The sequence below is a fragment of the Aulostomus chinensis genome, chromosome 7, assembly GCF_037954235.1.
Source record: "Aulostomus chinensis isolate RoL2024-O1b breed Wild chromosome 7, RoL_Achi_v1.0, whole genome shotgun sequence".
Lineage (NCBI taxonomy): Eukaryota > Metazoa > Chordata > Actinopteri > Syngnathiformes > Aulostomidae > Aulostomus > Aulostomus chinensis.
Window position 1 is genome coordinate 21985164 of NC_141326.1, and position 27293 is coordinate 22012456.

General features: G+C 42.1%; 4 protein-coding genes across 7 annotated transcripts in view; 2 read left to right on the forward strand and 2 right to left on the reverse strand.

Annotated features, from left to right (window-relative positions):
• Window positions 1-191: 191 nt before the first annotated feature.
• On the forward strand, window positions 192-13239 carry LOC147259078 (tyrosine-protein kinase CSK-like). Its single transcript, XM_086209289.1, has 13 exons — window positions 192-595; window positions 5892-5972; window positions 6093-6206; window positions 6314-6426; window positions 8541-8760; window positions 9175-9268; window positions 9369-9434; window positions 10836-10935; window positions 11017-11107; window positions 11183-11256; window positions 11352-11547; window positions 11676-11762; window positions 12195-13239. The coding sequence occupies exons 2-13, from the start codon at window positions 5964-5966 to the stop codon at window positions 12375-12377; spliced, it is 1347 nt and encodes a 448-aa protein (XP_086065415.1). The 5' UTR covers window positions 192-595; window positions 5892-5963; the 3' UTR covers window positions 12378-13239.
• Window positions 13240-13858: 619 nt separating this feature from the next.
• On the forward strand, window positions 13859-16897 carry mapda (N6-Methyl-AMP deaminase). Its single transcript, XM_086209290.1, has 10 exons — window positions 13859-14012; window positions 14135-14265; window positions 14501-14561; window positions 14653-14740; window positions 14814-14895; window positions 14984-15110; window positions 15202-15282; window positions 15367-15505; window positions 15711-15811; window positions 16211-16897. Exons 1-10 carry the CDS (start codon window positions 13968-13970, stop codon window positions 16400-16402), a joined length of 1047 nt encoding a protein of 348 aa, XP_086065416.1. The 5' UTR covers window positions 13859-13967; the 3' UTR covers window positions 16403-16897.
• nat10 (N-acetyltransferase 10) lies at window positions 16190-24408 on the reverse strand. Of its 3 annotated transcripts, none has more exons than XM_086209288.1 (29): window positions 24388-24408; window positions 23185-23305; window positions 23000-23091; window positions 22746-22917; window positions 22495-22617; window positions 22327-22388; window positions 22126-22240; window positions 21915-22022; window positions 21678-21811; window positions 21464-21557; window positions 21280-21378; window positions 21054-21190; window positions 20329-20453; window positions 20069-20219; window positions 19860-19956; window positions 19668-19784; window positions 19261-19362; window positions 19094-19168; window positions 18900-19016; window positions 18645-18778; window positions 18477-18525; window positions 18298-18388; window positions 18089-18196; window positions 17849-18021; window positions 17644-17763; window positions 17455-17553; window positions 17085-17158; window positions 16914-16994; window positions 16190-16833 (listed from the first exon to the last, which is right to left on the reverse strand). In XM_086209288.1, the coding sequence occupies exons 2-29, from the start codon at window positions 23296-23298 to the stop codon at window positions 16689-16691; spliced, it is 3108 nt and encodes a 1035-aa protein (XP_086065414.1). In that variant the 5' UTR covers window positions 23299-23305; window positions 24388-24408; the 3' UTR covers window positions 16190-16688. The 3 variants fall into 3 exon arrangements, with proteins under 3 accessions (XP_086065414.1, XP_086065412.1, XP_086065413.1); XM_086209286.1 differs by lacking the exon at window positions 24388-24408 and adding an exon at window positions 23911-23963; XM_086209287.1 differs by lacking the exon at window positions 24388-24408 and adding an exon at window positions 23808-23945.
• Window positions 24409-24868: 460 nt separating this feature from the next.
• Window positions 24869-27293, reverse strand: part of caprin1b (cell cycle associated protein 1b) — a 13578-nt gene continuing 11153 nt past the window's right edge. Inside the window, exons 15-18 of one of the 2 annotated variants that reach the window (XM_086209292.1) lie at window positions 26826-26979; window positions 26493-26669; window positions 25515-25621; window positions 24869-25408 (exon numbers count right to left, since the gene is read on the reverse strand). In XM_086209292.1, the coding sequence (XP_086065418.1) occupies window positions 25322-25408; window positions 25515-25621; window positions 26493-26669; window positions 26826-26979 (525 nt within the window). In that variant the 3' untranslated portion in view covers window positions 24869-25321. Of the gene's footprint in view, window positions 25409-25514; window positions 25622-26492; window positions 26673-26825; window positions 26980-27293 lie in introns of both variants that reach the window. The other variant, XM_086209291.1, reaches the window with a different exon arrangement.

Consider the following 27293-nt stretch of genomic DNA (forward strand, 5'->3'; position numbering starts at 1 on the left):
ATATGTATTTATTCCTTTCTCAGCATCATAATTTCATCTTGTGTGTAGCTTTATTCTGTATTTGTACTCCCTGTCTTGCTACATATTTATATTTGTTGCTCAAAAAAAGAAGAAAAAAAGAAAAAGTGTGTCATTACCGCGCATGTGCACTGCTAAATCAAGGTGGGGCAAAAACTTGAATGTTTCTGACAGGGAGAAGAAAGTATCTGCCTCTCCAAACTGGTCGCCTATAAACGATCGCTGCAGTTTTAGGTTTTTACTTTTTCATTTGTGCCATTTTACTCAAAAAAGGACCATTGACACTGCGAGGACACTATTTTTTTAAACAAAAACTTTATTTGTATATTCAAATGAAGTGATGTATACAGGAACCGTATCAACTTTAGTCTCTGGGGGTTTTCAGAAGACACTTGTGGACTGCTGAAGCGTTGAGGAAGGGGGGGGGGGTCACCTGAGACAGCGTTCACTTCCTCCTCATCCGGACTTTCTGCGTCCTGTCAGACACGTATTTATTTCATGAATGGGAGTTTATGTGCTGTCGCTCGCACGAACACGGACGTCGGCCAGTACATCACCTGTTATCGCCTGCAAGCAGGTAAGAAGTTGATTTATTTTTTTAAATGTGCCAAACATTCTCAATAGGCTACGTTGAAACTGTAACTTGGGTTTTAGGCCTTTCAGCTTCGCTGTGCAGACCTGCGTAAAGTTCGGAGGCTGCATCAGTGAAGGGCCACATGAGTTCGGCTGCATCGTAAAATAAGATACAGTGGCTGCAGTCCAAGAGTTAAACAGGCTTGGTTGGGCCGTGCGTTAACATCTTTCCTACTTCTGCCACTTCCTCTTACTTCTGGTGGTAAAAAACAACCAAGTAATATTCATTGTACAAGAAGGAGCGGGCTAATGTGTACACTATGGAGCAAGTATACCTTCCCGTGTCTGCTACGATGCATCTGAGAACAGACACTTCCTGCTCATCATGTTGCTGTTCGTCACTTGAAGACCAGCCAATGTAATTTACTATGTATTGTAACTTGGTTTCAACCGGAGTCCAGTTACTTCAGTCTCCTCTTCTATGGCAAAATATCAAAATTGGCCACCTCACCACGGTAACATTTTTTAACAAAGTGGATCGACCCACTAGGAGGAGTACATCTCGGTGGAAGGAACATTTTCTGTCCCCAACAGGTGATGCGATGACCAGCTGGCCCAAATTCAAGTGTATTCTTTCTTGGGCCATCCAAGACCCCTCCAACCATATTTAGTGAAACGCAGCCTCATAATTCTGCTTAAAAACAGAAAGACAAACGTCATCGAAAACATCATCCCTTTGGTGGAGCTAAAAATGATAAGTCACTGAAAGACATAAACTAAAAGCAAAAACAAGAAAATCGATATAATTATGTATTAAATTTATAGGAAAGCTGAGACTCGAGGGGTCGTGCTTTGGAAAGTACCAGTAAATCAGAGCAGTGTCCAGGCCTGAGAGACCAGGCGATGATTCAAGTAAAATAAGTAACGAATGGAAAATTTGAAAGAGCAAGAGATGAACCAAAAAAGAGTGTCGCGCAGAATACAAACATTGGATGAAAGCAGTAGTTATGAATTGGGGGAACGGAGGAAGTCTTGGCTCTGTGTTTGGGGTGATGACCCTCCAGCTGGGACTAAAAGTTTTTGAAAAAAGACTGCCGGTGCTGGTGCTGGTGCTGGTGCTGGTGCTGGTGCAGCTATAGAGTTTTTTTTTTTTTACTTTGAGAAATCCTCATTTAGAGTCTGACTAAATTACAGATAGATTTAGCAGATGGAGGTGAAGATCGAAGGAGCTCTTTAAACCACAGCAAAGTATAACTGCTAGCTGCTACTGTGTCATGCACGGCTGTATCATTGGAGCAGAGCTGCACTGCATGGTGTGCAAGGAAGTGTGTGTCCACTGCTCATGCATGGTAGCTTTGCATAGGATATTTGAAATATTTAATTGAACTACCTTATATTGCACAATTGTGAAGACCTTTTATTATGTCATTAAACTAAAGTGGACCCTTAAAGTTTGCATGTTAAATTAAAGGGGATTTCCCTCACAGACTCATTGTTTTGTTTTTTTATTTTTAGTCTTCCTGTTACTCTGTAACTATTTTAGAGTCTTAATCTAATGGTTTATTTAAGATTAACAGGTTGCTATTTTAGGTGCATTCACCCGCAGTTTGTTTTACAGGCAGCACTCAGTCAACAAAATGATACAATGATGTCTTGTACTGCAGGTTCTACCACTGTACTCGCACTTCCTCTCGTAGATTCTACCGGGTTGTTTCTTGAGTCCAGCTGCTGTCCCCGAGGCAACTGTGATTTCCTCTTCTGAGGTTTCCCAAAGCACCTGCAGGTTTTCAGCTGAGTAATCGGCATGGAGTCTTTGTCTTCTTGTACATTTGACATCACTCAACTGTGTCCGTTTATGCACCTGCTCTGTCTATATATGGGCATTCTTTCCTTCCCCCTCCTCTTGTCTCAGATTAAGTGCTGCTGTAATAGTGATGATCGTGTGGATTCAGCATCAAAGTGGCTGAGGAGCAGGATGAGGGGCAGACTACCCCGGCCCCCTGAAGCACCCACAGGAGGGTAGCTTTGATGAGACAGTGTGACATTCTTTATAGATGTTATGAATCCAATACTGGGTAAAAGATATTTAGGATCAGTAGCGGCGTGTCTCCAAGTCTATGGACCTGTCCAAGACTACAAATGATGAGCCGTCAAACCAACAAGTCCTTCAACCCATACTGTTACATGCTGGCTCCGACCCTCTGATACAACACATTGCAGCAGGTTATCAGGTTCAAGCACAAAAACATTTCACTTGTTCGGATTGCAGAAATGGTATTAGGATAAAAGAAAAAAAATGAACTTGGTTTTAAGTTCGAGGTGATTGCTTGAAAGATTAGTATCATCTGACTAGTGCGTGATGGTGTGGTGACACCTGTCCACAGCACCTCCAGGTGTTCTTGCTTCACTGCTTTGTAACACTTTTTTTTTTTTTTTGCAACACCTGACATCATCGGCACTTTCTCTTCTTAGCCTGTCTGCTGGTAGACGAGACGAGGGAGTGGTGGATTTAAGCAAGACCAAAGACGCTGCTTCTACATTCCTGTCCTGTCTTGCTTTGTGCCGTCAAGCTCTCACTAATATGTGAAGTTTAGACGACTACTGACTTGCATGAGACGAGCCAAATGTTGATCAGCCAGTTCAGTATCTTTAGGATAGCAGATGTCCCGTGCGCACACGTATACAGAAATGGTAGTTCAATCAGAGCATTATCATACCTCTGTTTATTTGTTACTTGTAACACTGGACTATAACGCTCTTTCCTGACTCTTAAACTTCTGTCTGTCACTGAGGTTGCTGTCTTCCTGTTGCTTTCAGTAGCACAGGTCACATATCGCCTTTAGCATACAACATTTCTCAGTTGGACCTACTAAGTAACACTGGCTCACTGCTTCTTATCACATTATGTCATGTCATATTTGGGGTTCATATCAAGCTTTTTTGTTCCTATTTAAAGCAGAATAGATACTAGTCATGTTGTGTATTTTTGCAGGTTGCATAGTTTTTTTTATGGTGCATTTAAATGCAGAAGGAAATGTGCGAATGAGTCAGACCTGAAGAATTGAAGTGTTACAAACTGTCAAGCTGCTCGCGAGACGGATTGATGATGACGGACTATCAATGAGACAGGGGTCAGCAGAAGCCCGGGGCCCACTTGAAACTCCAACGACTCACAATGACAGCCTTGTCTGTTTTATGAAAGCAGCAGGCTGCGGTTCCATGTCGAGCTCTCTGGAAATGGCAGTGTGACACCATGACAGACTGTCCTATTCGATCAGCTGCTGGTGGCCTGTTGCTGGGATGCATTTACTCTCCAAAAAGTGGCAAATTAAAAAAGGCTGTTGTGTGTCAGCCTTGGCCTTGTTCATCCATTCCACACTTGCTGAGATCACTCCGTACTTCACCCAGGACTTTGCCTGAACACATCAACACACTATGACACATCTGACTTTGGGCTTCCTGTCGCAAGATCAGATTTTTACCACAAAATTGTTGTTGCTACCAGAATTAATTTTATTACAAAATCTGTGAATTTGAAGACATTAATAAAAGAAATGCTATCAGTCAAGCGCATCTTTAAAGTAGAGAGCACTCCAAGAAGGCATGCCACTGCCAAGGCGAACATTCGGTCCCTGACTCTTTGATTTGGACTTGAAGCGACGAGCAGGCCCTCACACACACACACATCAGTGTGTATGGCTGTTCCTAAGAGCCAGAGGGATTGGAAACCTGAAGATAATTAGATTTTGCTTCAAGGGGCATCGTGATGGGTTCACTGTGCTGGAAATATCACTTCCTGTGTCCACTAGGTGGGGCTAGAGGAGGAAAGGATGTTTGTTACAATAGACTTACCTCCTGTAACCTCTAAGTGAAGCAAAGATTTATACTCAGTTTGTAGATGTCTTCAAGTTGAGAGATTTTCAATAGTTTTCAAGTTCCTAGGGATGCCATTTCAGTATGAAATAGAAAATACAGGACACACCTCTTTGTATTTCACATTAGTGCAGACTATATTTTATATAAATATACCTGGGTTAAACTCATAGCTTTTTTATTTACAGCTAAAATTCAGCTTTTTGTTCAATAGCCTCCAAGTTATGGATATAAGCACTCAAAATCAGTGCCAGTAACGTTCTATCATAAAAATGGAAGCATTCTTTAGAAGAAGTAGCAGCCTTAGTTATCATTGTAAATAGAAACAGTCATATTTGTCCTCTACGTTTGAGCGGCTGATTGCAGCACTTGGGGACCAACTGTGTAGTCTGGCTTGGATGATATGCATGGCAATACAGCTGCAGCTTCCTGGAGGATGATATCCGCCACATCGAGTGACGACAGCCCTCTTGTACACGTGAGATTCGTCAGTCTCTTGATGGCTTTGAGGAGGTTGTATGCCAGACATAGAACTCCGTCTGCACAGGAAAAGAACTTGACTTAAAAAGGTGTTTGGAGATTGATGTCAGTGTGTTTCTGCGGCATCTCTCAAGATTCTAATCACCCAAGCCAAATGTTGGGAGCATTCTAAATCTGGGCTCTCATACAGGAAGTGGGAATGAACGTGTCAGAGGATGTGACCTCATGTAAAGTGGGCGAAGTATCATAAGCAGGATTTTCCCCCATTTCTGACCTCTGAGTCCTCTGTGTTGCCGTGGGAACTCATACAGGAAGAGGGCACGTTCAGTTTCATCATTTCACGACATGACACCTCTGCTCTAACATGTTGTGTCTGTGTGTGTATCAACAACTGCTCTAAAGTTTTGTGTGTGTGTGTGATGGAAGCTATTCGTTGGGTGACTCAGGCCTCAGTGGCTGCTTTACAGATGTAAAGAAATGCTCAGCTGGCTGAGTCCCTCGGGCCGGGTCAGATCTCACCGCAAGTTTGCATTCCAGTGTTGAAGTCCAGTCATTGAGGCTCAGCTGGATTGTGTCCATTTTTGGTCAAATTGGTTGGTTTGCATTGGTTTCCGTATAAAATGAAAGCACTTCAGATGATTGAGTCTTTAGCTTCTGATTAGTCACCTAGAATAGAATTCAAAAATATCCTATTTAAATGTGTGTTATTGGTCACGTGAAGGCTGCTGTTTATCCTGCATCATGGAAACATTCCGTGACAGTTGTGAACATGGCATAAAAAAGAAGTGTTCTTAGTTCTGCTTTCTGTATCAGCGAGTTATTTTTAATAACTCTATCTGATCTAATGCTACTCTCCTGATAACAACTTGTTTCCTTGATTCCTGAGAATTTGTGAATCCCTCTGATGGGGTGAATGTTCTGCTGAATAAATTCTGCTTCTTCAACAGGTATGAGTCCTCACCAGCTCTAATGTTAGCAGCTAGAAAGTGTCGCCTGTGAGTGGATCCAATCGTCTCACCATGACAGAGGTAAAAATAGCCCCATAACAGAACAAACAATCAGACGCAAAACACGGTACGAGATACGGCTGGTTTCTTTTGTTAAAAATGTCTTTTTGTCTAATTACTGATTTGCATGATTTTCCATAGACTCCATGGCCGCAAGGCACTGAGTGTGTGGCCAGGTACAACTTCAAAGGCACATCAGAGCAGGACCTGCCCTTCAAAAAAGGAGATGTGTTGACTATCATTGTGGTTACAAAGGTGTGTTACTGTATTTGTTAGTTTTTTTTTTCTCATGCAATATGTATTTCATGAAAGCACAAAGATTTCATGGTTGAGTTACTAATTCCAGCATTTAAATTTTTCAGGATCCAAATTGGTACAAAGCTAAAAACGCTGCAGGTCTTGAAGGAACAATTCCTGCCAACTATGTACAGAAAAGGGAAGGAGTGAAATCTGGAGGCAAACTCAGTCTGATGCCGTGAGTACACAGATTATTTTGGTCTTCCTTTTGCTTTACTTTTGACACGACTAAGGCTGAATGTCATCTTTTCATTTCAGACTTAACAAGAATCGGTTATGTTTTGTATCTGCCGTGTCTTTTTCTCATAAGTCTCAACCTCCTGTGGTGTCTGCAGCGACGGCTAAAATAAGTCGACTTTGCCCTCTTCCTACGGCCATGTGGTTGCTCTGTCCTATTTCCTGTGGTAGTGATGCTGTAGTTATGTGAATGGAGACCACAGTTGGGTCGGGCGTTGTTGTAATTGCAGTGCACTCGTGTCTGTTTCCGGCTCAGCAGAGTTTCTTGTTTCTTTAGTATCTGAAGAAACTTAAAACAACATCGCCGGTTCATGCTTGTGTGGACAGAAGAACTCTTGACCCCTACGTTATTGAAATATTGTCTTAAATTAATTTATCAATGCACACCTTTGTAAATAATGAATCGAACAGAGGCAGGAAGATGCACTCGCGAAATTACTAGTACTAGCAAAATGGTACTAGTGCCGTTGTTTTAGGGGGTGGGGTGACGGTTTGTGTGATGTCACCGTTCAAGCCGTCCAATCTTAATGTGGTGATGTCACTACGGCTGCATGTCCTGCCCCTTTATCTAGCACAGTGCCAGTTGTTTTTCGGGGGCGGGCCTTTGTGATATGTGGCATCAAAACCTCCCTGACAATCTCAGGCACCCCAGACCCTCTTGGACCAGGGCACTTCCCTTGGACGCCATTCAGAAGTTGCTTTACTAGAAAGATCTGTTAGAAAGAAATTGTTGCCATTTTATACAGCAGCCCTGCAACCAAACTCAAAAAAAGACTATAGTCTTTGGTTTATATTGGATGAAATTGAGAGAGGTGTTAATTTATCTCTAATTGGAGGTTTTGTGCTGTTTATGTCCAGCCATCCATCCATTGTCTTCCGCTTATTCCTGTTAAGGGTCGGGGGGGGGGGGGGGGGGGCTGGAGCCTATCCCAGCGGCTATGGGCGAGAGGCGGGGTTCACCCTGGACAGGTCACCAGTCCATTGCAAGGCCAACACATAGAGACAAACAACCATTCACACTCACATTCATACCTGTGGTGAATTTAAAGTTGCTGTTTATGTGTTCTGGGTTATACTTAAAATAGCTGATCTGATGTTTTATTTCCATCCCATTTACATGAATCATTGTTGATTAAATTTGCTTCTCCTGTTTTAGATTCATTTATTTTAATAAAAAATACGTGAATAATTATATCGCCTGGTTTATGCTGCTTAATCTGGGCAGATTGATATGAGAAGCACTGGCCCTAAACCCTCAATTAGTATATATGTTCATTTTCAGACAATGTCTTTATTTTACTAATATTTCATGTTTTACACAGACTTGTGCCGCTAAGTAAACTTCTTTACAGCAACTCTGAAAAATGCTGTTTAAAAGAGCAGATAAGTCAATTAAAACTCACGTTTTTGACGGCGTCAGAGTTGAGGTGGCCTCATATTTTATTACATCCTCTGTAACACCAGTCAAACAGAACCAAAAACAACCCTCGTTCAACAATCCTCCTCCTACAACTTGTTTTGAAGCTGCTTCTGTTCCTGTAAAGAAAAGTCTTTGTCTCTGCTTTTCTGGGTGACCTTTTAATGTAACTGTCACTTTGCCAGATGACAGTAAATGTACTCTTTATCGCTCTCTGTAGTAAACCTGATCAGTTATTTTCATCATTTCCGAAGCGAACAGAGGAAGATCTTTGTAAAAAAAAACAAACAACTTGATAAACCTCTACAAAAGCTTTTGATCATTCTGTGAATGTGGACTTCAATCCTATAACAGCTGGTGTGGTGATGGTTGACATCCAATAGGGGAAGAAAGACCTAATGCTTCCTTCTTTTTGCAGACAGATAACATCAGACTACTTTAGAATAGGAATAGAAATAATAAAATAGAACAAATAATGGTTAACTCTGTTTATAGAATCTTTTAGAGCTCAACTGATATTATAATTATCCGATTTTTGTATTTGTGAGAAAGTTTGACGAGGATTATTTTTGGCGATAGAGAACATTTTGTGTCGAGTCTTTCAGGTGAAGTGTCACTGTTATTTTTTTCCCTCCCAGATGGTTTCACGGGAAGATAACTCGGGATCAGGCAGAGCGGTTACTTAATCCCCCGGAGACAGGCCTTTTTTTGGTGCGAGAAAGCACCAACTTCCCCGGTGACTACACACTGTGTGTGAGCTGCGACGGCAAGGTGGAGCACTACCACATCATCTACCACAATGGCAAGCTCACCATCGACGAGGAGGGGTTCTTTGACAACCTAATGCAGTTGGTTGAGGTAAGACGTAATTTAGCGTTGGTATTGTTAGTACGCGCTTTTACTGGGTGTTAAATCAAGCTTTTGTCTACTTTATACATGCTGTATCTATGTGCTACCTCAGAGCCCACAGTTCCTGGAACAAGTAATGAACAGGAAGTGCCAAAGAGGAAGAGTGAACTGTATGCAGTTTGTATGTCAGAAGGACAGCGGACTTTTACTCTCTAAATGACTCACTTTCCTGAATGAAAGTCTTATTTTTGCAGCGTACTGTATCAATCAAGACTGACTTATCACAATGTCCTGTTCTTGCTCATTTGAACAGGCAGCTCCTGTTAGTCATTTCAAAGATCTGGTTCTCAACTGTCTTGACTTACATCCCTCTTTTAAATACTGTCTCCTAATAACTGTGTGCTTGTCTTTGTTTTTACTAAGCACTACACCAAAGATGCAGATGGTCTGTGCACCAGTCTCATCAAGCCAAAGCTGGAGGAGGGGACTGTTGCTGCTCAAGATGAGTTTTCCAAGGGTGCGGCTCAGTTTGATCATTATTAATACCAAAAAAAAGAAGTATGGTTTGTATCTTCCTACTGTATATACATATTGTTTCTTTTCTAACTGGCTAACAGGTGGCTGGTCGATGAGCAGAAAGGACCTCAAACTACAGCAGGTCATTGGAAAAGGAGAGTTTGGAGGCAAGTGGCTTCAGGTTACAAGATAAAAAAGAATGTTACATAGCTCACATGTTGACGGATATGAAATATTTATCATGAAAAGGTATTATTGCCACCTAAATTCCACAAGAAGTTTAAGGTCTTACATGTTATATTTTGGGATCAGCTAGTACCACCTTGTAATGCACACACAAATGTCCAGTTATCATGGTAACATTTCGGTCACTTAAAACACGGAAGTTAGTGCACTCGATTATGACATCAGATCATAGCAGAAGATTAAGTGCGCATATATGCAACATATCTTTTTACAACAACAACAGATAATGAGCAAGCTGGAAAGGGGTGTGGTCTTCACATTGTGGTTTTGATAAGTCACAGAGTGTAAAGTCTAGATAACAAACCAGGCCATCCAGGAGCAGTGTTTTGTGTTGCAGAAAACAACTTTTCTTTGGCTGTAACTTTGCAGATGTTTTCATGTACCTGTAGGCCGTGAAAGACACAAGAGGAAAGAAAAACCAGCCAAAAGCATAATAGAGGCTTAAGTTTAGAATTTCCTTCTTTATTGCAGTATGAGCGGACAACCCAAATTTCTGATAATCTGCTGCCCCCTACTTGTTGCAGTGGGAAGAAAGAGGTTATCGCAGTTAAGCAGGACACCTTGAGGAAATATAAGCTGTCCACCTGGGGCACCTTAGACTGGCAGAAGGGCTGATATATTGTTACAAATCATCCCCCTCTTATTTTCATTTTAACAGATCAAAAGAAGGCACAAACCATTTCTATTTGAGAGGGGATTTTGTGTTTTGCACGTATGACTGTTTTCATTTTCACGAGAAATTTGAAATCAATACTTGTCGTTAGCTTTTAACTATACAGAGTTTGTTAGTGGTCAGGATCCGCATTCGTGTTTGCACAACGTGACTTGTGGTCATCAGAGTTCACGGTACTACTTCCCCATCACCGTTTGGATCGATCCCACAAAAAATACCTCAAAATATTGTGTTTCAGTTTAAATTTCACATCACCTGCCTCTAACTAGCAGGTTCATACAAGAACATATTACAACAATATTAGAACTACAACAATTACTAATATTCCAGGATAGTCATGAATGACTTTCAATTCAAATTTAAATGGGAAGCAACACAATGTCTAAAATGCAAAAGGTGTTCATCAAACAAAATCAACATGTGCATGTGTTTATGGATGCATAGGTAATTGAAGTGCAAATAGCTATGGTGCACATTAATTCAGCTGAATTTAAGTAACTCTTGCTTTAGTAATATTGAGTATTAATTAACAGCCGCCTCTGCGGGGGTTTAGTGTATATTTCATTCTACATTTGTGTCGATTGTCAGCAGTCAAGTGTGAGGTTGTTGATGGTTCATTAACAGTGCCTTTTCTCTGTGATTCTTCCAGATGTCATGGTAGGAGACTACAGGGGCACTAAAGTAGCTGTGAAGTGCATTAAACATGATGCGACCGCGCAGGCCTTCCTCGCTGAGGCTTCTGTCATGACGTAAGGAAAATGAAATCAGAACATTTTACAGAAAGAGTTATGAAGCCAGCGTCATGTCTGTATGCTCCCCTCCTGCTACAGGCAACTACGGCATGACAACCTGGTGCAGCTGCTGGGGGTGATAGTGGAGGAGAACGGGAGTCTCTTCATAGTTACGGAGTACATGGCGAAGGCAGGTGGCTGACTGACTGCTCATTTGTCAGCGCCCGCTAATATGCTCATGTTACATCCTTGTTTGTTTCTTCAGGGGTGTTTGGTTGACTACCTACGATCTAGAGGACGGACCGTACTGGGTGGTGACGCTCTTCTTAATTTTGCACTGTGCGTATGCTTGTGGTCATTTTAGAGAAATTAGAACATTTTGACACCTGAGGTCATGATTAGATGAGTGTTTAATCTTTCCTCTACCACTACAGAGACGTCTGTGAAGCCATGGCGTACTTAGAGGCGAATAACTTTGTCCACCGAGACTTAGCAGCCCGCAACGTCCTCGTATCAGAGGACAACATCGCTAAAGTCAGTGACTTCGGTCTGACCAAGGAAGCTTCCTCCACTCAGGATACCGCCAAGCTGCCTGTGAAGTGGACATCACCAGAGGCCCTCAGGGAAAAGGTACACGGTTGGTTAGGAGTGTGTGTGTGTGCGCGCGTGTGTGTGTGTGCGCGCGTGTGTGTGTTTAGTATTCTTTGCCCACCAAAGTTTGAAAAAAAGTTGACACTTGTTTTTCTCCAAATTAATAGAAATTTTCCACCAAATCAGACGTTTGGAGCTACGGTATTTTGCTGTGGGAGATTTACTCTTTTGGCCGAGTGCCTTACCCGAGAATTGTAAGTATCATCGTGGAAACAACAGAATATAAATGATAAAAATATGGCAATTAAGACCATTACTTTTTAATTACCAATTAAAAAGTAATTAAAAAGTATTTAATTGTTTAATTACTTTTTAATTACCAATTTATTTGCCAGCAGATTACTGCAGAAGGTAGAATTCTGCGTTGTATAGGTTGAAAATAAATGAGAAATCAAGAAGATTTAAAATAAAAGCAGTGCATTACAGTCAAGACTGCTACTGTAGTTTTTTCCCAAGAGATTTCAATGTACAAGGAGGGAGCCACCAGATAAATATTCTCTAAGTCATGAATGTAACTGAAAATAGAGAGAGCTTCAGCAGGATAGTCACACTAGTTAATCAAAAGTTTCTCATGTAGTGAAAGAATACAGAACATAATCATGAACTGTATTTTTTCCATTCTATAGCCGTTAAAAGATGTGGTGCCTCGAGTGGAGAAGGGATATAAAATGGACTGTCCAGACGGCTGTCCGGAGGTGGTGTATAACATCATGAAACAGTGCTGGAACCTGGATCCTGCTGCTCGACCGAGCTTTCAAATGTTGAGGGAGTGGCTACAACATATCAACCAAGGGATGAAAAAACCCTGAGACTTGAAAGAAAGACACAAACAGTGTCCTCCTTCAACATTCTGCTTATTTGGAACAAGAAAAGGAACCCACAAAAACTCTTTTCCCATTCACTGTAAATTATGTCTCTTCAAATATGTGTTAAAGTGTCAGACGTCGGTGACTCTCGATCACACAAGTGCCTTGTCTTCAACACGTCTTCCTGATCTCAATGATGAACCATTCTACCGACAAGTCTTTCCTTAGTTTTTTAGTGTCTTGTTTGTTAATAACTGATGACATCATTACATTTTATGAACAGTTACATTGTTTGAATAAATTGACATGTTCATGTAAAAAGGAAAGATGCTTCCAAAGGATGAATACGATTTACATCATTACCAGCTGTATTATTTTATTTTATATTTTTATTTTTTATAAATCCAGGTACACATTTTTGGGGGATTTTTGGAATGTTGACAAAACGGACGAAGTTAAAATAACTAATTTTGCAGCTTTATTGAGGCATTATTACATAATTCTATACAGGTAACTTTTGAATCCCACTGAAAGTCAAACATTGTCATAAAGGTTTAGAGGAACATCAGCTTTACTACTGATAGAACAACATTCTGCACAGTTGTGTTGAAATCTTCCCCATGTACAGGATTTTAATGTAACAGTCAAAAATATTTTATTGGGGGATTATTGGATTTAATCAAACAATTAATTTGTATGTTAATGTGAAAAGGAATTTTTGCCAATTTCAACAATAAAGTATATTTCATTGTAAAAATTAATTTTTCAAACATGATTTTTTTTTAAAAAGCTGCATATTTTTGAAGGTTGTCAACAGCAGCTGTATATAATAATGCCACTTAATATAAAATGGTTTGACTAAGTTCATTCAATCACTGGTAGACTGATAATTTTGAGGTGTTTGTACTTCTTTTTCTACTTTTTTTAAAGGTCTACTTTTAATACTTTCTGCTACAATGCTACTACAATATTTTTCTCTCAATTTTTGCTATTCCAAATAACCAGTAGAATTAGTAGGAAAACATTTAAATGTTGCCTATAATTCAATATCTCAGTAATAATCATTTTCTTGCGTAATAAAACATTCTAAACTGGACCATAGCCAGCATAATGAGTGCTATTTCCTTTAGTCAAAATTAGTCAGTATTCAGGCCTTTCTTTGAAAATTATACTGTGGTATTAATTTTTTTTTTAATAAAGGACAGGATCTGCAGGTGAGTACTTATATTTATGCTCCTGTTTACACATCTGTGGTCTGCAATCAAATGCTCAATAAATAATTACAGTCCCTGGATAGACAGAGTGGAAAAAGGAGATATTCTATAGCAATTTTGTAGAATAAAATAAGTTTCTATCTGTTGATAGAAATATCAAATACCAACCTATGGTCAAAGTAAAAACATATGAACTACTTTCCCGTCAGCAGTGCGATGCGACGTTCAAAAAGAGGAACCTTTGTCCTTCACCTAAGGGGACTCATATCTTTGTCGCACATGTTTGTGTCACAAGATAACAGAGACTGAAAACAGCTTATCTGATACAGATAAGAACTCAGGGCTCGTAAACTCGCTCAGGCTTTGTTTTTTTGTTGTGATGGAGAAGGAAGCTGATCTCTTTTATCGGCAGCTGCCCAAAGTGGTAAGTGAACAATTTTGTTTCATTGAAGTGAACATTTTAAGTTTATTAGTGCCATTTTAAGTTTTTTTTTTTTAAACATTATAATAGCTAAATGCTAACGTCAGCGTTTTGACTTTCACCAGGAGCTTCACGCTCATCTCAACGGCTCGGTGAGCTTTCAAACCATCGAGAAGCTCATCAAACGAAAACCGCATCTTAACATTGAACACAGCATGACGGCGATCGGTAAAGGCCAGCGTCGGACCCTGGACGAGTGCGTATGACTCTCCCTCTTAATACAATTAAGCTGTTTAGCTTTTGAGGCTGTTTGACACTTTTGGATGATTATCTGGACAATTCATCAAATTAAATACTTCCTTAATGTTGAAGCAAACCAGTAAATGTTAAGTATATCGTTTTTTTTATGTTCAGCTTAAATCAAATGAGATAATGATGATGATGTATGTTTTTGTCAACGCCTCACCGCTGACTTATCATGGTGCGTTCAGGTGTTTTCAAGTCTTTAAGGTCATTCATAAACTAGTGGACACGGAGGAGGATCTCCTACTGGTGAGGACGGCTCTCAGTCTGCCCAAAACACATGGAATGCTATTTTTGGTCAATGATGTCAACAACAGATCCTCTTTTTCTTTCATTCCAGGTGGCCACAGATGTTATCAGGGAATTTGCTGCTGATGGTGTCAAATATTTAGAACTTAGAAGTACACCAAGAGAGGAGAAGAGTACAGGTGAGCAATTTTAATATTTCCTGCCAGGATTTAACATCAAGATTGTTTCAACAAGTGTGTTATCTTTTTCTAGGGTTGACAAAAAAGGGATATGTGGATACTGTCCTCAAATCCATCCAGCAGTGTAGAAAAGAGGGAGTGGACATTGATGTCAGGTAGGATCACAATTGATAAACCACCATCGTTTTTTTTTTTTTAAACTTTAACAACATTACGATCCCGATCTGACCATTTGTCCTGAAGGTTTCTGGTGGCAATTGACCGCCGTAATGGGGCTGAAGTCGCCATGGAGACAGTGAAGTTGGCTGAAGAGTTCATGCTGTCCTCGGATGGTTTGGTGGTTGGCCTTGACCTGAGTGGAGATCCAATGGTTAGTAAGCAAAGTAGGTGGAGGTGGATAGGAGCAAACAACAGTTATCATCACATGATGTCACATTGTAACTTGTAGCTTTCATTTGAAGGTGGGTCATGGCAAAGACCTGCTTCCTGCCTTACAGAGGGCAAAGAACTGTGGATTGAAGTTGTCTCTGCACCTCTCAGAAGTAAGACAAGAATATTTATGCATCGTCCTGATTCGTTGCAATGACCTGAGCATGCACAGATCTTTACTACATGAACTCTTGCAGGTGCCATCACAGCTGGAGGAGTCAGATTTGCTGTTGAATCTTCCCCCCGACAGAATCGGTCATGGCACCTTCTTGCATCCTGAAGTGGGCGGATCTCAGAGCCTTGTTGACAAAGTGGTGAAGAGCAACATCCCACTGGGTAAGACTGAGATGGGATGGTTATGGCTGGTAAACCAAGCCTGGTGGAAATCATGAACCTGTGGTTAAAGTTTTCAGTTCTAGAACTGTGGAACTTTAGTGCGATATCTCCGGGATTTTCTTAATCTGCCTTCTTTAATTACCCTTCAAGTTTGAGTATGTTGGCGTTTGATTTCCTGATCCTCCTGATTTCATCTCTTTTCTAGAGCTTTGTTTGACATCTAATGTCAAAGGACAGACCGTCCCGTTTTACTCCCAACATCATTTTAAATACTGGTACCAGTTGGGACATCCAAGTGTGATCTGTGTAAGTTCCAATCATGTTATCTCTATGTCTCTCTTTAAAATTCATATTTGTCCAGAGCAATTTTAAGAAATTACATTGCTTTACCAACCTGATACCAAAAAGAAAGACTTTATTTTGTTCATTGTTTTGGTTGGTGTAACATTTTTATAGACAATGAAACAAATCTGAAAATGCATCTGCTCAATATACTCCTAAGAATGTGCACCTGATATGACATAAAAATTATTTTTTTTAAAAGCTTTAATGAATTTCATGAGAAACAGGGTGAGCAAACAGGGTAGGGGAACTCTCTGTTCTTAGAAGTTCTGTCACGGTGCTCCAGACACATTTTGTTCTCATCATCCTCTCTAAATTCTGATGGTTTGCTTTGTTTGTTTGTTTGTTTTTAATCCTCTGCAGACGGACGATAAGGGAGTCTTCTGCACAGACTTGTCTCAGGAATATCAGCTGGCAGCTTCGACGTTCGGCCTCAGTCGTGAAGCCGTGTGGATGCTCTCTCAGCAGGCCATCGACTGCATCTTTGCACCGGAGACCACGAAACAGCAGCTCAGACAGAAGTGGACAGATTTACAGCCTCAGGTCTTCAAATAAAGCCAACCTTTACCTCAGGTTACATGGAAAACAACTTTCTATTAACTGTTTACAAGTCTTTGTATACATCATGACATTAACTTAGAATATTAAAACTTTACTGGAAAAAAAAAATGTTTGATGTTAATTTGGTTAAATGAGACCTGTTGTGTATGTGTGTGTTATTCAACCAAAGAAAAATTAGTATCTATCAAGTCTTTGGAGCGCACTTCAGTCCATTTCCCTCTGATTTCAGACAAAGCTGCATTGTACCCACACAGTCCTGCCAGTGCAGCACAGTTTGCTGTTACGCCTTCTTTCCAAATTTGCCCTGTTTGTCCTTGTTCTTCTTGAATTTGCCGTGTTGCTTTTCCGTCTTTTTTAGTTTCCCATGCTGTGGACCCCCATTGCTTGACACAGTGTTTCCTCCATCAAGTTTCCTCTTCTTGTCACTGTTTGGACCAAAACATAATTACAAATGTGTCTCCAATGATTGAAGTTTATCCATTTCCTGAAAGAAACATGATGTCACCTTTTAATGCTGACAACAGCCGTGTTCCCAGCTTTCTTTAACACTTGGTCCCATTCCTCATCATCTCCACGAATCCTGTACCTGTAGAGGGAGCCGTTACAACAGAGTTACATTAACACGTCCTGGAAATTTCTAGAAACAAAAACAACTCACAAGCAAATCTCTACTTACTCTTCGAGGTCCATTTCCTTCACTTTCTCTACATCCTGTTTGTGTTTCTCCTCAAACTCTTTAGCTGCTTCATTCTGACAAAACAAGGGAAGTCATATCCTCTTTCAAATACATGACACCTTACAGTCTTTTGATGATTATTTCTGTGGATCACTCAAGAAAAAAATTCGCCTAAACAAATCATGTCAGAATTCAGTCCCAAAAAGGCACTAAAGTCTCCAGAAATATCAGAATCAAACGGTAGCTAATACACCTATAATAGAATTTGGAGAAGGGGCTACCATAAACCCACCTCACTTATTAAAAAAGGTGGCTGCATAACAAGCAATCAGACTAACTGGCTTCCCATGAGCAAACGTAGAAATCATACCAGATCGTCATTAAGGCTTCGAACAGTAGGCTCCATGGTGACGTCTTTAGTTGTCACCATCTCAGCTTCAATAGCTTTTTCTTGGATGCTGGTAAACACCTGCAACATTAAACCCAACAAATAAGCTGCATCACTGGTTTTACTTCTGTGTTTTTAATCACACTGTGACTTGGACTAGTGTTGACTCACTTGCACAAACTTCCGAATGAGACGGTTGAAGAGGCCCATGAGCTGCGAGCTCGGGAGGCTGATTTCTTTTTCTAGCTGCTCCACTGACTTGTGCTGCAAACCTATTCCCAACAGCAACGCCTGCAGAAGATTGAGATCCATATTTCTGAGTGAAACTTTTACCACAATTATGAGAAAACATCCACAACACAAAGAGGAAACGTACACGCTGCGCGGCTGAGAGGGAGACGTCACCGAGTAGCTTGAGGAAAAACATGCGTGCTACATTTGGGATCAGGTCCATGATCAGGTGGTAGTCCACCATGCTCCTCGAGTACAGTTCCAGACGTTTGAGGTCGTACGGGGTGAAATGGGCTGCCAGCTCTGAGCTGCTGAGGGCTGTGTGGAGCAAAGAGAAGTGAGTTTGGGTCTTGCAGGACACCGATAATGGAGGAGGGAAACTTACTGCTCGTCTCCTCTTTGGTCGTCTTATTCTGCAGGATGCTGAGCGCAAGGCTGGGATGGAAGCTGCTGAACTGGTAGGAGAGCAGAGACAGGAAGCGTCTGCGGAAATCTGAAACACAAACAGTTAATGAGACGATGTTCCTCTTAAAGAAGAGATTTAAAAAAACAACAACAAAACAAAATAGAGTTCATGAGTTTGCGAATGTTTACCTTTCCAGAAGGCGGCCAGCCACTGACTCTGCCCCTCGTCTGGGACCAGCTCTTTCACCATCACACACGAGTGCTCTCCCGTCAAGTCATTCTACAGCCACAACCACAAAGAGCATTACAAAATGTGAAAATATGGCTATTTATCCATGAAAAAGGTGTTTTTTAAATAAAATACTCACAGGGGTCTGTCGCAAGTAGACTGGAGTATAACCCGCTTTCTTCCAGAACCTGTATGAATACAAAAAAAGAGTTCATATTTCAAAATCAGAAAAAAAAAACCCAACAACAACAACCAAAAACCCCGGAACTAACCCACAATGTTTTTCTCTGTATTAGCCAGCACTCACTTGAGCAGCTGCGCAGTGAGACCGTAGGAAACTCCCAGATAGTCCAGTCGTTCTGCTCTTCTCTCACTCAGCTTCAGCAGCAGAGGGGGCAGCTCTTTACGAGGAGTCACCACCTCCTCCAGGAGACTGACAGCCTGGATATCAACAACAACACAGCTTCTGTCATAGATGGGTTTTAACTGCCTCACCTCAAAATTGTATTTTTGTTCTGGTTACATTTCTGCGATGAAGCTGAATTCACGCGCTGTTTTATACCTCACTGCTGACGGAGGTGATTTCTTTGTGGTTGGGGTGTGTGTCCTCATCCATGGTGGGGAATTTGCCCTCGTAGTACATCTGAAGCAGCTGGAGCGCTCGGGAGCCGTAGCCCATCTGTTACACAGACGGAAACACCATCACATGTATCCAGGGCTACAATAAACCAGACAAACACTGGAGAAACGCCTTACCCCTTGATAATCTGGATTTACAGCTATTCGCACAACTCGGCCTCCTGAGAGGCTGCCAAACTCTGGGTCTTGGAACTGCAGCGAGAAGATAGGAGGATCCATGAACACTCTGTGTTACATCTGCTGTGATGAGGTTCTAACGATGAAGCGCTGGGACCAGTGTGTACCTGTTCTGATACAGTCCAGGGAATCAAGTCTCCCGAGGCTTTCTTCCCTCTGGACAGACTGTTAAGTATGGATTGTCGGGATATTTCCCCCTCTAGACACACCTGAAAAAGATAAGGAAAAAAAAAAATCACAGTTGCAGAAAAACTGGTCAAAAACATGAACATAAACATAAATTTGTCAAAAACATAAATATAGAAATGCGAGTCCTAAGAACAAGGCTGTCAGCAATGACAAGGGAAGCGACAATGATTCTGTCAGATCACGTAAAGGAGGAGGTGGCGTGGAGGCAGACAAAGCAAGACAACATGGGGAGGAGCGAGTAGTGCAGATGCAGAAGGAGATAACTGGGTCTCTAGCTGAAATGGGCTGGTCTGGAACCTGCCTGATCTAACGCGACGCTACACACCTGCACCACTGCGAGGACTTCGGGCAGTGAGTTCTGTGTTGGAGGAACAGGTGGAAGAAGACAGAAGAGGTGATGGGCCGGAGCATCGGACAGCATCTGAAGGTCGTTGGGGGAATTCTGGGAGTAGAGGAAAATACTGAGTCAGCAGATGTACACAGATGAAGACTGGAGGAGTGTGTGTTGATATCTCACCTTGTAGTGTGATGCCACATAAAGGGCCATCAGCCTCTGCAGGAAAGCTTCAGATGCTTTGTGGTAACAAAACAGCGTGTCTCTGTTCACATAATATCTAGACCGTTCAGTCAAGACCAACACAGCATGTTGGATGGAGGATTTTGAGAGGTGGATAGAGATTTTTTTTTTTGTAGCGTACCCTGACATAAGGACACAATTAAGGATACAGGTCACATGATTGTGGGAGGGGGCAGCCAGTGATGAGCCTGGGGATGTTCAGACAGTCCAGACAGAGCAACTCATTCAGCCACTTCTCCACGGCGTCTCCTGGAGCGTAGCGGATGGACTCGTGAAGGGAAACCTCATGGAGGGAGCGAGCTGTGATGGAGAGCATTACATCATCAGTCAGATGCTATAGCTGCACTGGCAACACATGCACACACACACATGCGCGCACACACACACACACACACACACACACACACACCTGCTGCTAGCCTAGCTGTGTTGGTGCTCCTGTTCTCTGCTGACATGCTCTGCTGGCTGTCTGCACTCTGCTGTCTCAACTGCTGAATCAGTTTCAGGGAGAGTGAACGTCCGGTGCCTTCATACCTGCACAGAAAACAAATAATGCAAGTCACCGCCTTTGTTCACAGGATATTTTATCCTTTATTGCTGAATTATTTCTCACTAATAAAAATCCTCTCTGATATCACAGCATTAACAGTAACACCAAAGGGTTTTTCCTGCAGGCGGCGTGTTTTATAAATGGTTTTCAATTTGGGCAACTGGGCAATTAAACGCAGCGCTCGTCACTGTTATTTTCAAACCAGCTGTCCAGTTGCAATTGAGGGGGGGGGGGGGGGGGGGCAGGACAAATAGCACAAAGCTGAACACAAACAAAGGAGGAGGAGCTCTCCAATCACATGACTCAATGTGATAATTCATTTCCTTGACTGCAAAGTCTCATCTACCCTCTCAAACTGGCGGGTCCGTCTTCTCACCCTCTACGGTTCAGTCTTGAATCACTCAGAGCAAAGACGAGAGGAAGCCGCTTCTGATGACATTTATTCCCCGTGGACATTACGCAACACAGCAACCAAATGCTGCCAAGAGAGTCCCTGGCATTTCCATCTGGGAAAAAAACCCTTTGGTGGATACTGACCCTTACATGGTATTTCATCTTCTAAATAATTCAGCTCTCTCACTGACCCGTTAATGGTGGACGCCATGAAGACCAGATAAGGCCCCAGCAGGTTCTTAACCAGAGGCAGCGGGATGGCTGCGGCCTCGTCAATGACCAGGAGCTCAGCCTGGCCCAGCCTCACTGCATCACCTGGGTGGATGTACTGTTGGTCGCAGGACCAGGAATGTAAGACGTGTCAGGTTTTGTTATGCGGAGCAGGAAATGAATAACCAATGTTCAAGTCTTGTTCACCTGAATCGTCTGGCGATGCTCTTTGAAGATGTTCACCCGCACCACTGCTTTGTTGAACTCTGGATTCAATGACTGGATGATTTCATAGTCCAGATGCTCCTGGAGATGAAGACCAAGACAAGAGGTGACATCATATCCTCAGTACGAACACAGCTGACACAGAGACGAGACTCAGGCAGCCTACCTGATACTGCAGAGCATCGAAGCCTTTAAAGATGAACTCAAACATGGTGTGGAGGTTGTCGGGGCTCGGAGACGTCACAAAAATATTAGAGTAGCTGTTGTTAAAAATCAAAAAGGAGAACAAAAACTTAAATTAGCAAATCACTGGCAACTGCAGCAGGTAACATTCTTTCAAACAAATGTGTGGTTGTGAGACACTATAGATTTATTTATACCCAAAAGCCACAGCTCCAGCTACAGCCAGACCCAGCGCTGCAGATTTGCCTCGACCACGAGCAGCTGTCAACGCTACGGTGCTCCTCAGGGTCTTTTCAGAGATGGCTTCGATAAACTTCAGCACTGCCTTGGCCTGAAGGACAAAATAAGCATCACAAAGGTGTTCAATTTTTATTTATTTATTTTTTTTACTGGTGTGTTCTTCAGAGGGTGGACTTGATCTCAAAAGTGTTTACCTGGTCCATGGTCCTGCAGCCATCCACCAACACACCCACAGGTTGAGTGTCCTGAAGAGACTCCTTCAGATCCTTCAGCTCCTGTTCCCGCGGCGACAAGCCATCCTCCTGAGGTGGATGACAGGAAATCAGCAGGAATTCATTAGCATTAGATAGCGAAATACAGCTAAAATATATCGATTGTAAAGAGAGAACAGTCTATTAATAAAACCTGAGTCTTTGGAGGAACAGGCTTGATGCTGGCCATGTGACTGGAGATGGGCAGGATGTTGAGTTGGTCATCAATGACTACACAATTTTTACAGGATGCAAGAGAGAGAATGAACCTAAGAAGAGAAGATGCTAATTGAATACTGTTGCAATATAGTCAACTACTTCCGAGAACCCTATCAAAAACCTGAGCAGCTTTTACCTCTCGTTGAACCTTCCAACAACATCCTGATGCGCCTCGGTTCTGTATCGAGCGTGTACGTCCTGCAGGAGAAGTTATATCATCACCAGACAAGCAAACAGAGATAGTGGTGAGGGGAGGAGGGGGAGGAGGAGGAGGAGGAAGAGGAGGAGCAGGGTCGAGACTTACCATGGTCATTGTGTACAGCTGCTTCAGAGAGTTCATCGTCCGCAGCAGAATGACCACGATACCTCCTCCCTCTACAGTCTCAACTGTTCTTGCTAAGAGGTTAGGAGTGACAGCTTCAAAATCCTGTGTGAAACACAAAACAAGAGATGTGTTTTTTAAGTATTAAAAAAAAAAAGAGATCCATCATCTCAGTTTTAAAATTTCAACGTTGATATTTGTTTCGTTTTTGTTTAACCACACGTCGACCTCACCTGTAAGACGCACATCCCGAAGGTGTTTCCCAGGATCTTGTGTGTCTCATTGTAGTAACAGTAGCGGATGTTAGTCGCAGCGATAAACAGTTCAAACGGGTCGTCCTGATTCAGGTTCAACGTGCCAGTTTTGATCTTCTTCTGCAACTGCCTCATCCGCTTCTTGCGATTACTATTACAGACACGTTTGACAAATCAAATCCTGCCCCCTCTTTTTGGTACAAGAAATGACAAATGAGAAAGTTAACACTCACCTGCTAAATCCAAGATCTTTTTTGTAGCACCAGAGAACCGAAGGTCGCGCTTTGACGGTAGCTTTGGACAGCATGTGATGCAGAATCACAACCTGCATCACAAACAGATTTACGTGGTTTGCTTCAGTGTTCAAAGTTTTAAATACTACAGTAGCAGACGCAGCAACAGGCTGAGGAAAGCTCACCTGGTCTCTTCCACGATCTCCCACCACCACAAACATGGTGCGGTGCTGCAGAGCAACTCCATTCTCTATCTGAACCCGAATACGGTTGTCGACCTTCTTGCGTACTGTTGCCATCGCCTTCCTGTGAGTGAATCAGAGAACTGACACAGTTAAACCAGTCAACCAAGCAATTATGAATAAGTTACAGCTTCAACATGCTGATGATAAACTTAATATCACTGTTGGAGAGCATTTCCTCTTTAACAAGATAATCCATCTGCTGCAGAATATCAACACAATGATGCTGAAACCATGAAAATGAAGAGGTGTTCATTATAGGGGGGGTGTCTGGGTGTTCCTCACCCTGAGGATATTTGTAGTCCCAACAGATATTGCAGAGAAATGGGGCGAAGCTACACGAAGGAGATACGCTGCCTTAGCAACCGCAAAAGGTTTCTAGAAGCATTGTTAAAATATCAACTTTGAGGACTGAGCCCATCTATGACTGCTGCTCACGTCCTGCCGCTGATAAATCTTGCATAGCTCTCCAAAACAAGAGCGTATAACAGTGAAAAACAAATGAAACCCGTTTCCAACGTGAGTTACTAAAATGAGAACATTTAAATGGAATCCGCCCCGGTTACCTTGTTTTCTCCACCAACTGTCTAGCTTTCCAATCGTTACGAAAATCCAAGAAGTCGAGAGGCTGAATTTACATGCTAGCCATCATGCTGTTGAGGTACTCACATGGAGGGAGACACACTTCATGGAGGACCCATGAGTGACGTCATAATCGCGCGACGACGCGAGTTACTCTTCACCCACATGAAACCTCCTAAATCACCGCATGGACGCTTTTCTACACTCTAGTAGATTATCGCTCGATCGTTTATACAACATGGCTTCACTATTCTCTCTCGTCAAGAGTGATACAAGCTTCAGCTTCTTCTGAGGCAGAAGTTGTGTACTTTTACTTACGTCAAACTTTTAGCCTTTAGGTTTTGTATAGGTAATTAAAAGCGTGCTTAAGTGCTATTATAAATATTAAGTTTCTTTATATTGTATATACTAATTAGCTGAAAAAGTACAAGATGAAGAGGTACTGAAAGTGAAAGCTGCAGCCTTGCTTCTTTAAATAGGAACAATGGCGTAAAATCCCGTCGTGCTTTAACTATCAACAAGTTTGTGTTCTCACGAAACAACAAATCTAAATCTAAAGGTTACCTTTTCAAAGTCTTGAACACTTCTTAATGCCGTAGTATTTATCGAAAGCGTGTCAACGACATTTCATGTGTGGCGTTACTCTAATACACCGCGGGGTGGCAGTGCAGAGCTGCAACTGAAAGTCCCTCAAAGAAAACCTGGTACTGCAGACAATGACTTCTTTATTAAGACAGCGAGGACAGTAAAATATTTAGTTTGACGTGTCAGATTTATTGAAGGCACGTGAAGTGACCCACTTTCTTCCATGTAATTTATGTATAAATCTTCATTGAAAACCCCATAGATGTCAGATTTGGCATTCTCAACTGACAGGCATGGATTCAGACAAACAACTGCTCTGCCACTCACAAGTGTCCTAGCTGTTGGCAACTGTGGGCTCTGACAGATTCCCTCATCCTCTAAACGTTGTTCTGACATTTAAGTGTTCCTGTTGACCAACAATAATGAACACTACAGTAATAAGTCCAGGCTGAAGCATGGGTATGCAACACAACTTTATTGAAACTCTTGAAGCAACATCAATTTACAAACAAGGAACTGGAGCTTGTTCAACATAAAAACGCAGTTTCTTTTTGAACCAAAATGACAAAAGAACTGAGAAAGGGGATCAAATCCCAAGGATTGGACCAGCAGTGGCAGGTGCATTTTTAATACAAAAAATAACTTATGAAATCTTTCAAGTTTCCAGGAATATTGATAACACAAGGCTTCTGTAAATCGATGGTTGGATTTACAGCGTTGCTTGTGTTCAGACTTAAATGATTTGATATTTCCAATATCAAAGCAGGCATTATTTGACTGAAGAGACAGGAAAAATACCACTGATGAAGAACAAACCGAAGAGAACATGAGTGAGCTGGGGCAAATGCATTCTTGTATTTTGAATTTTCAGTGTGGTGCAAGTTAATCAGTCACAGTCATTATGAAAGGCCTTTCAGGATCGCATTGCCTGAGTGCTGCCTCTCGACACTCCTCTGGGTCCCTGGCCAGCCCCACGCTTGTAGTTCTGTTGGTAACCATCCTTGAGCAATTGGTAAAAAACACATTTTAGAAATTTTTCAAACAGGCAGCAAAGATCACATGAGCAAAAAGACAACAACAACAAAAAACAGAGAAGTATTTCATACCCTCTGATAATTCCCATTTGAATAATCCCGGGGTGTGTTGAACTGAGTTTGCCCATAACCAGAGTTTGGAGTGTTGGCAAAAGGAGGACGATAACCGTCGTAGCCACCTGGAAACGGGGAAGTTTAAACTTAAAATGCTGCCACTGCATCAACATAAAACAAATCTGAGAAAACACAACCTGAAGATACACATGCAGTCGCCAAAAACAGCTTACAGAATTCCATAATACACACATTTAATGTATATTTTCATTTCACTAGCTGTTTATAGTAACTGTGTTTCAGTAATGTTAGTTAATCCATCCATCCATTTTCTACCACTTATCCTGTTAAGGGTTACGGGGGGGTTGGAGCCTATCCCAGCAGCCTTTGGGCGAGAGGCGGGGTTCACCCTGAACGGTTCACCAGTCCATCACAGGGCCAACGCATAGAGACAAACAACCATTCACACTCACAGTCACACCTACAGTCAATTTAGAGTATCAATCAGCCTCGTCCCCTCTTGATGTCTTTGGACTGTGGGAGGAAGCTGGAGTACCAGAGAGAACCCACACAGGAACAGGGAGAACATGGAGACTCCACACAGAAAGATCCTGTGCTGGAGCCGGGACTCGAACCTGGAACCTTCTAGCTGTGAGGCCACAGAGCTGCCCACTGCACCACCGTGCCGTCCTATGTTTGGTTCATTTCTTTCCAAAGGTTTTGATTTACATGGTGATAAGATTAAACAGCAAATTAATTTGAAAATTGAAGCATTATTCAAGGACTGTAATCAAATGCAAGTATTTTACCAAACAAAAATACAAATTAAAACACAATTTCACTGCTAGAAGTAATTATAACTATGCTGCTTAATACTGTGCAACATTTGAATCAGTCTTGCACCAACTCCTCATCTGAAGTCTGCAGTGTTGTGTTGTGTTTCATGTCTGATATGAGTTTAATAGACTGACCCGTTGCCGCAGGTTATGAACTAACCTCTGAATCCGTTTGACGAGCCTCTGTAGCCGTTGATCATGCCCCTGGCGTTGCGGGGGCCACCGCGGGACATACCTCGGCTGTTGTAGAAGGACTGAGTCTGCCTGCTGAAGCCGGGGCCCTGCTGCGAAGGCTGCTGATGGCCTCCTGACTGGTCTTGGGAATGGAAGGCACCAACTACTTAAAGAACACAGCATTGGACCCCCAACAAACCAAGTCAAACGGCATTCAAATTCAAAACATTTATGTATTAATCAAATCAGTCTGACAAGCCTGTTGCAACTAATCCAGTAAATAAACAAACAAACAAAAACAAAAAGCGATTCTGCCCACCAGACTGCAGCTGTTCTGACTGCATCTCTGTCTGTTCCACCGGGTGCTGAGCCGGGCCGCTGAAGGCCTGGTTGTAGCTGTTCTGGTACTGGCTGGCCTGGCTCAAGGCCTCGGTCTCATTAGCTGGTGGGACTGGGGCATTGAGGTTGAACACCTGAGGGGCAAACAAGGGACACATTGTGGTGAAGCCAAAACCAGAGGAAAGGTCACGGGCTCATTAGGAGTAAAGTGCATGACTCACTATTTCCTGGATATAGCCACTGCTATGCCATACAACTGCAATATGATGAGGGGGCACTTAAGGACACCACAAGAAATTCCTAACAGCAATCATTCATGCTTTTCTATTTTGACTCTACTGGTGGTGACAGACAGTGCTTCTTCACCCCTGAGACTGGACAAATGTTCCGGTATTTTAGTAACCTTAAGCTTTGAGACGAGCACTTTTTTCTTTGGTGGTATGACCTG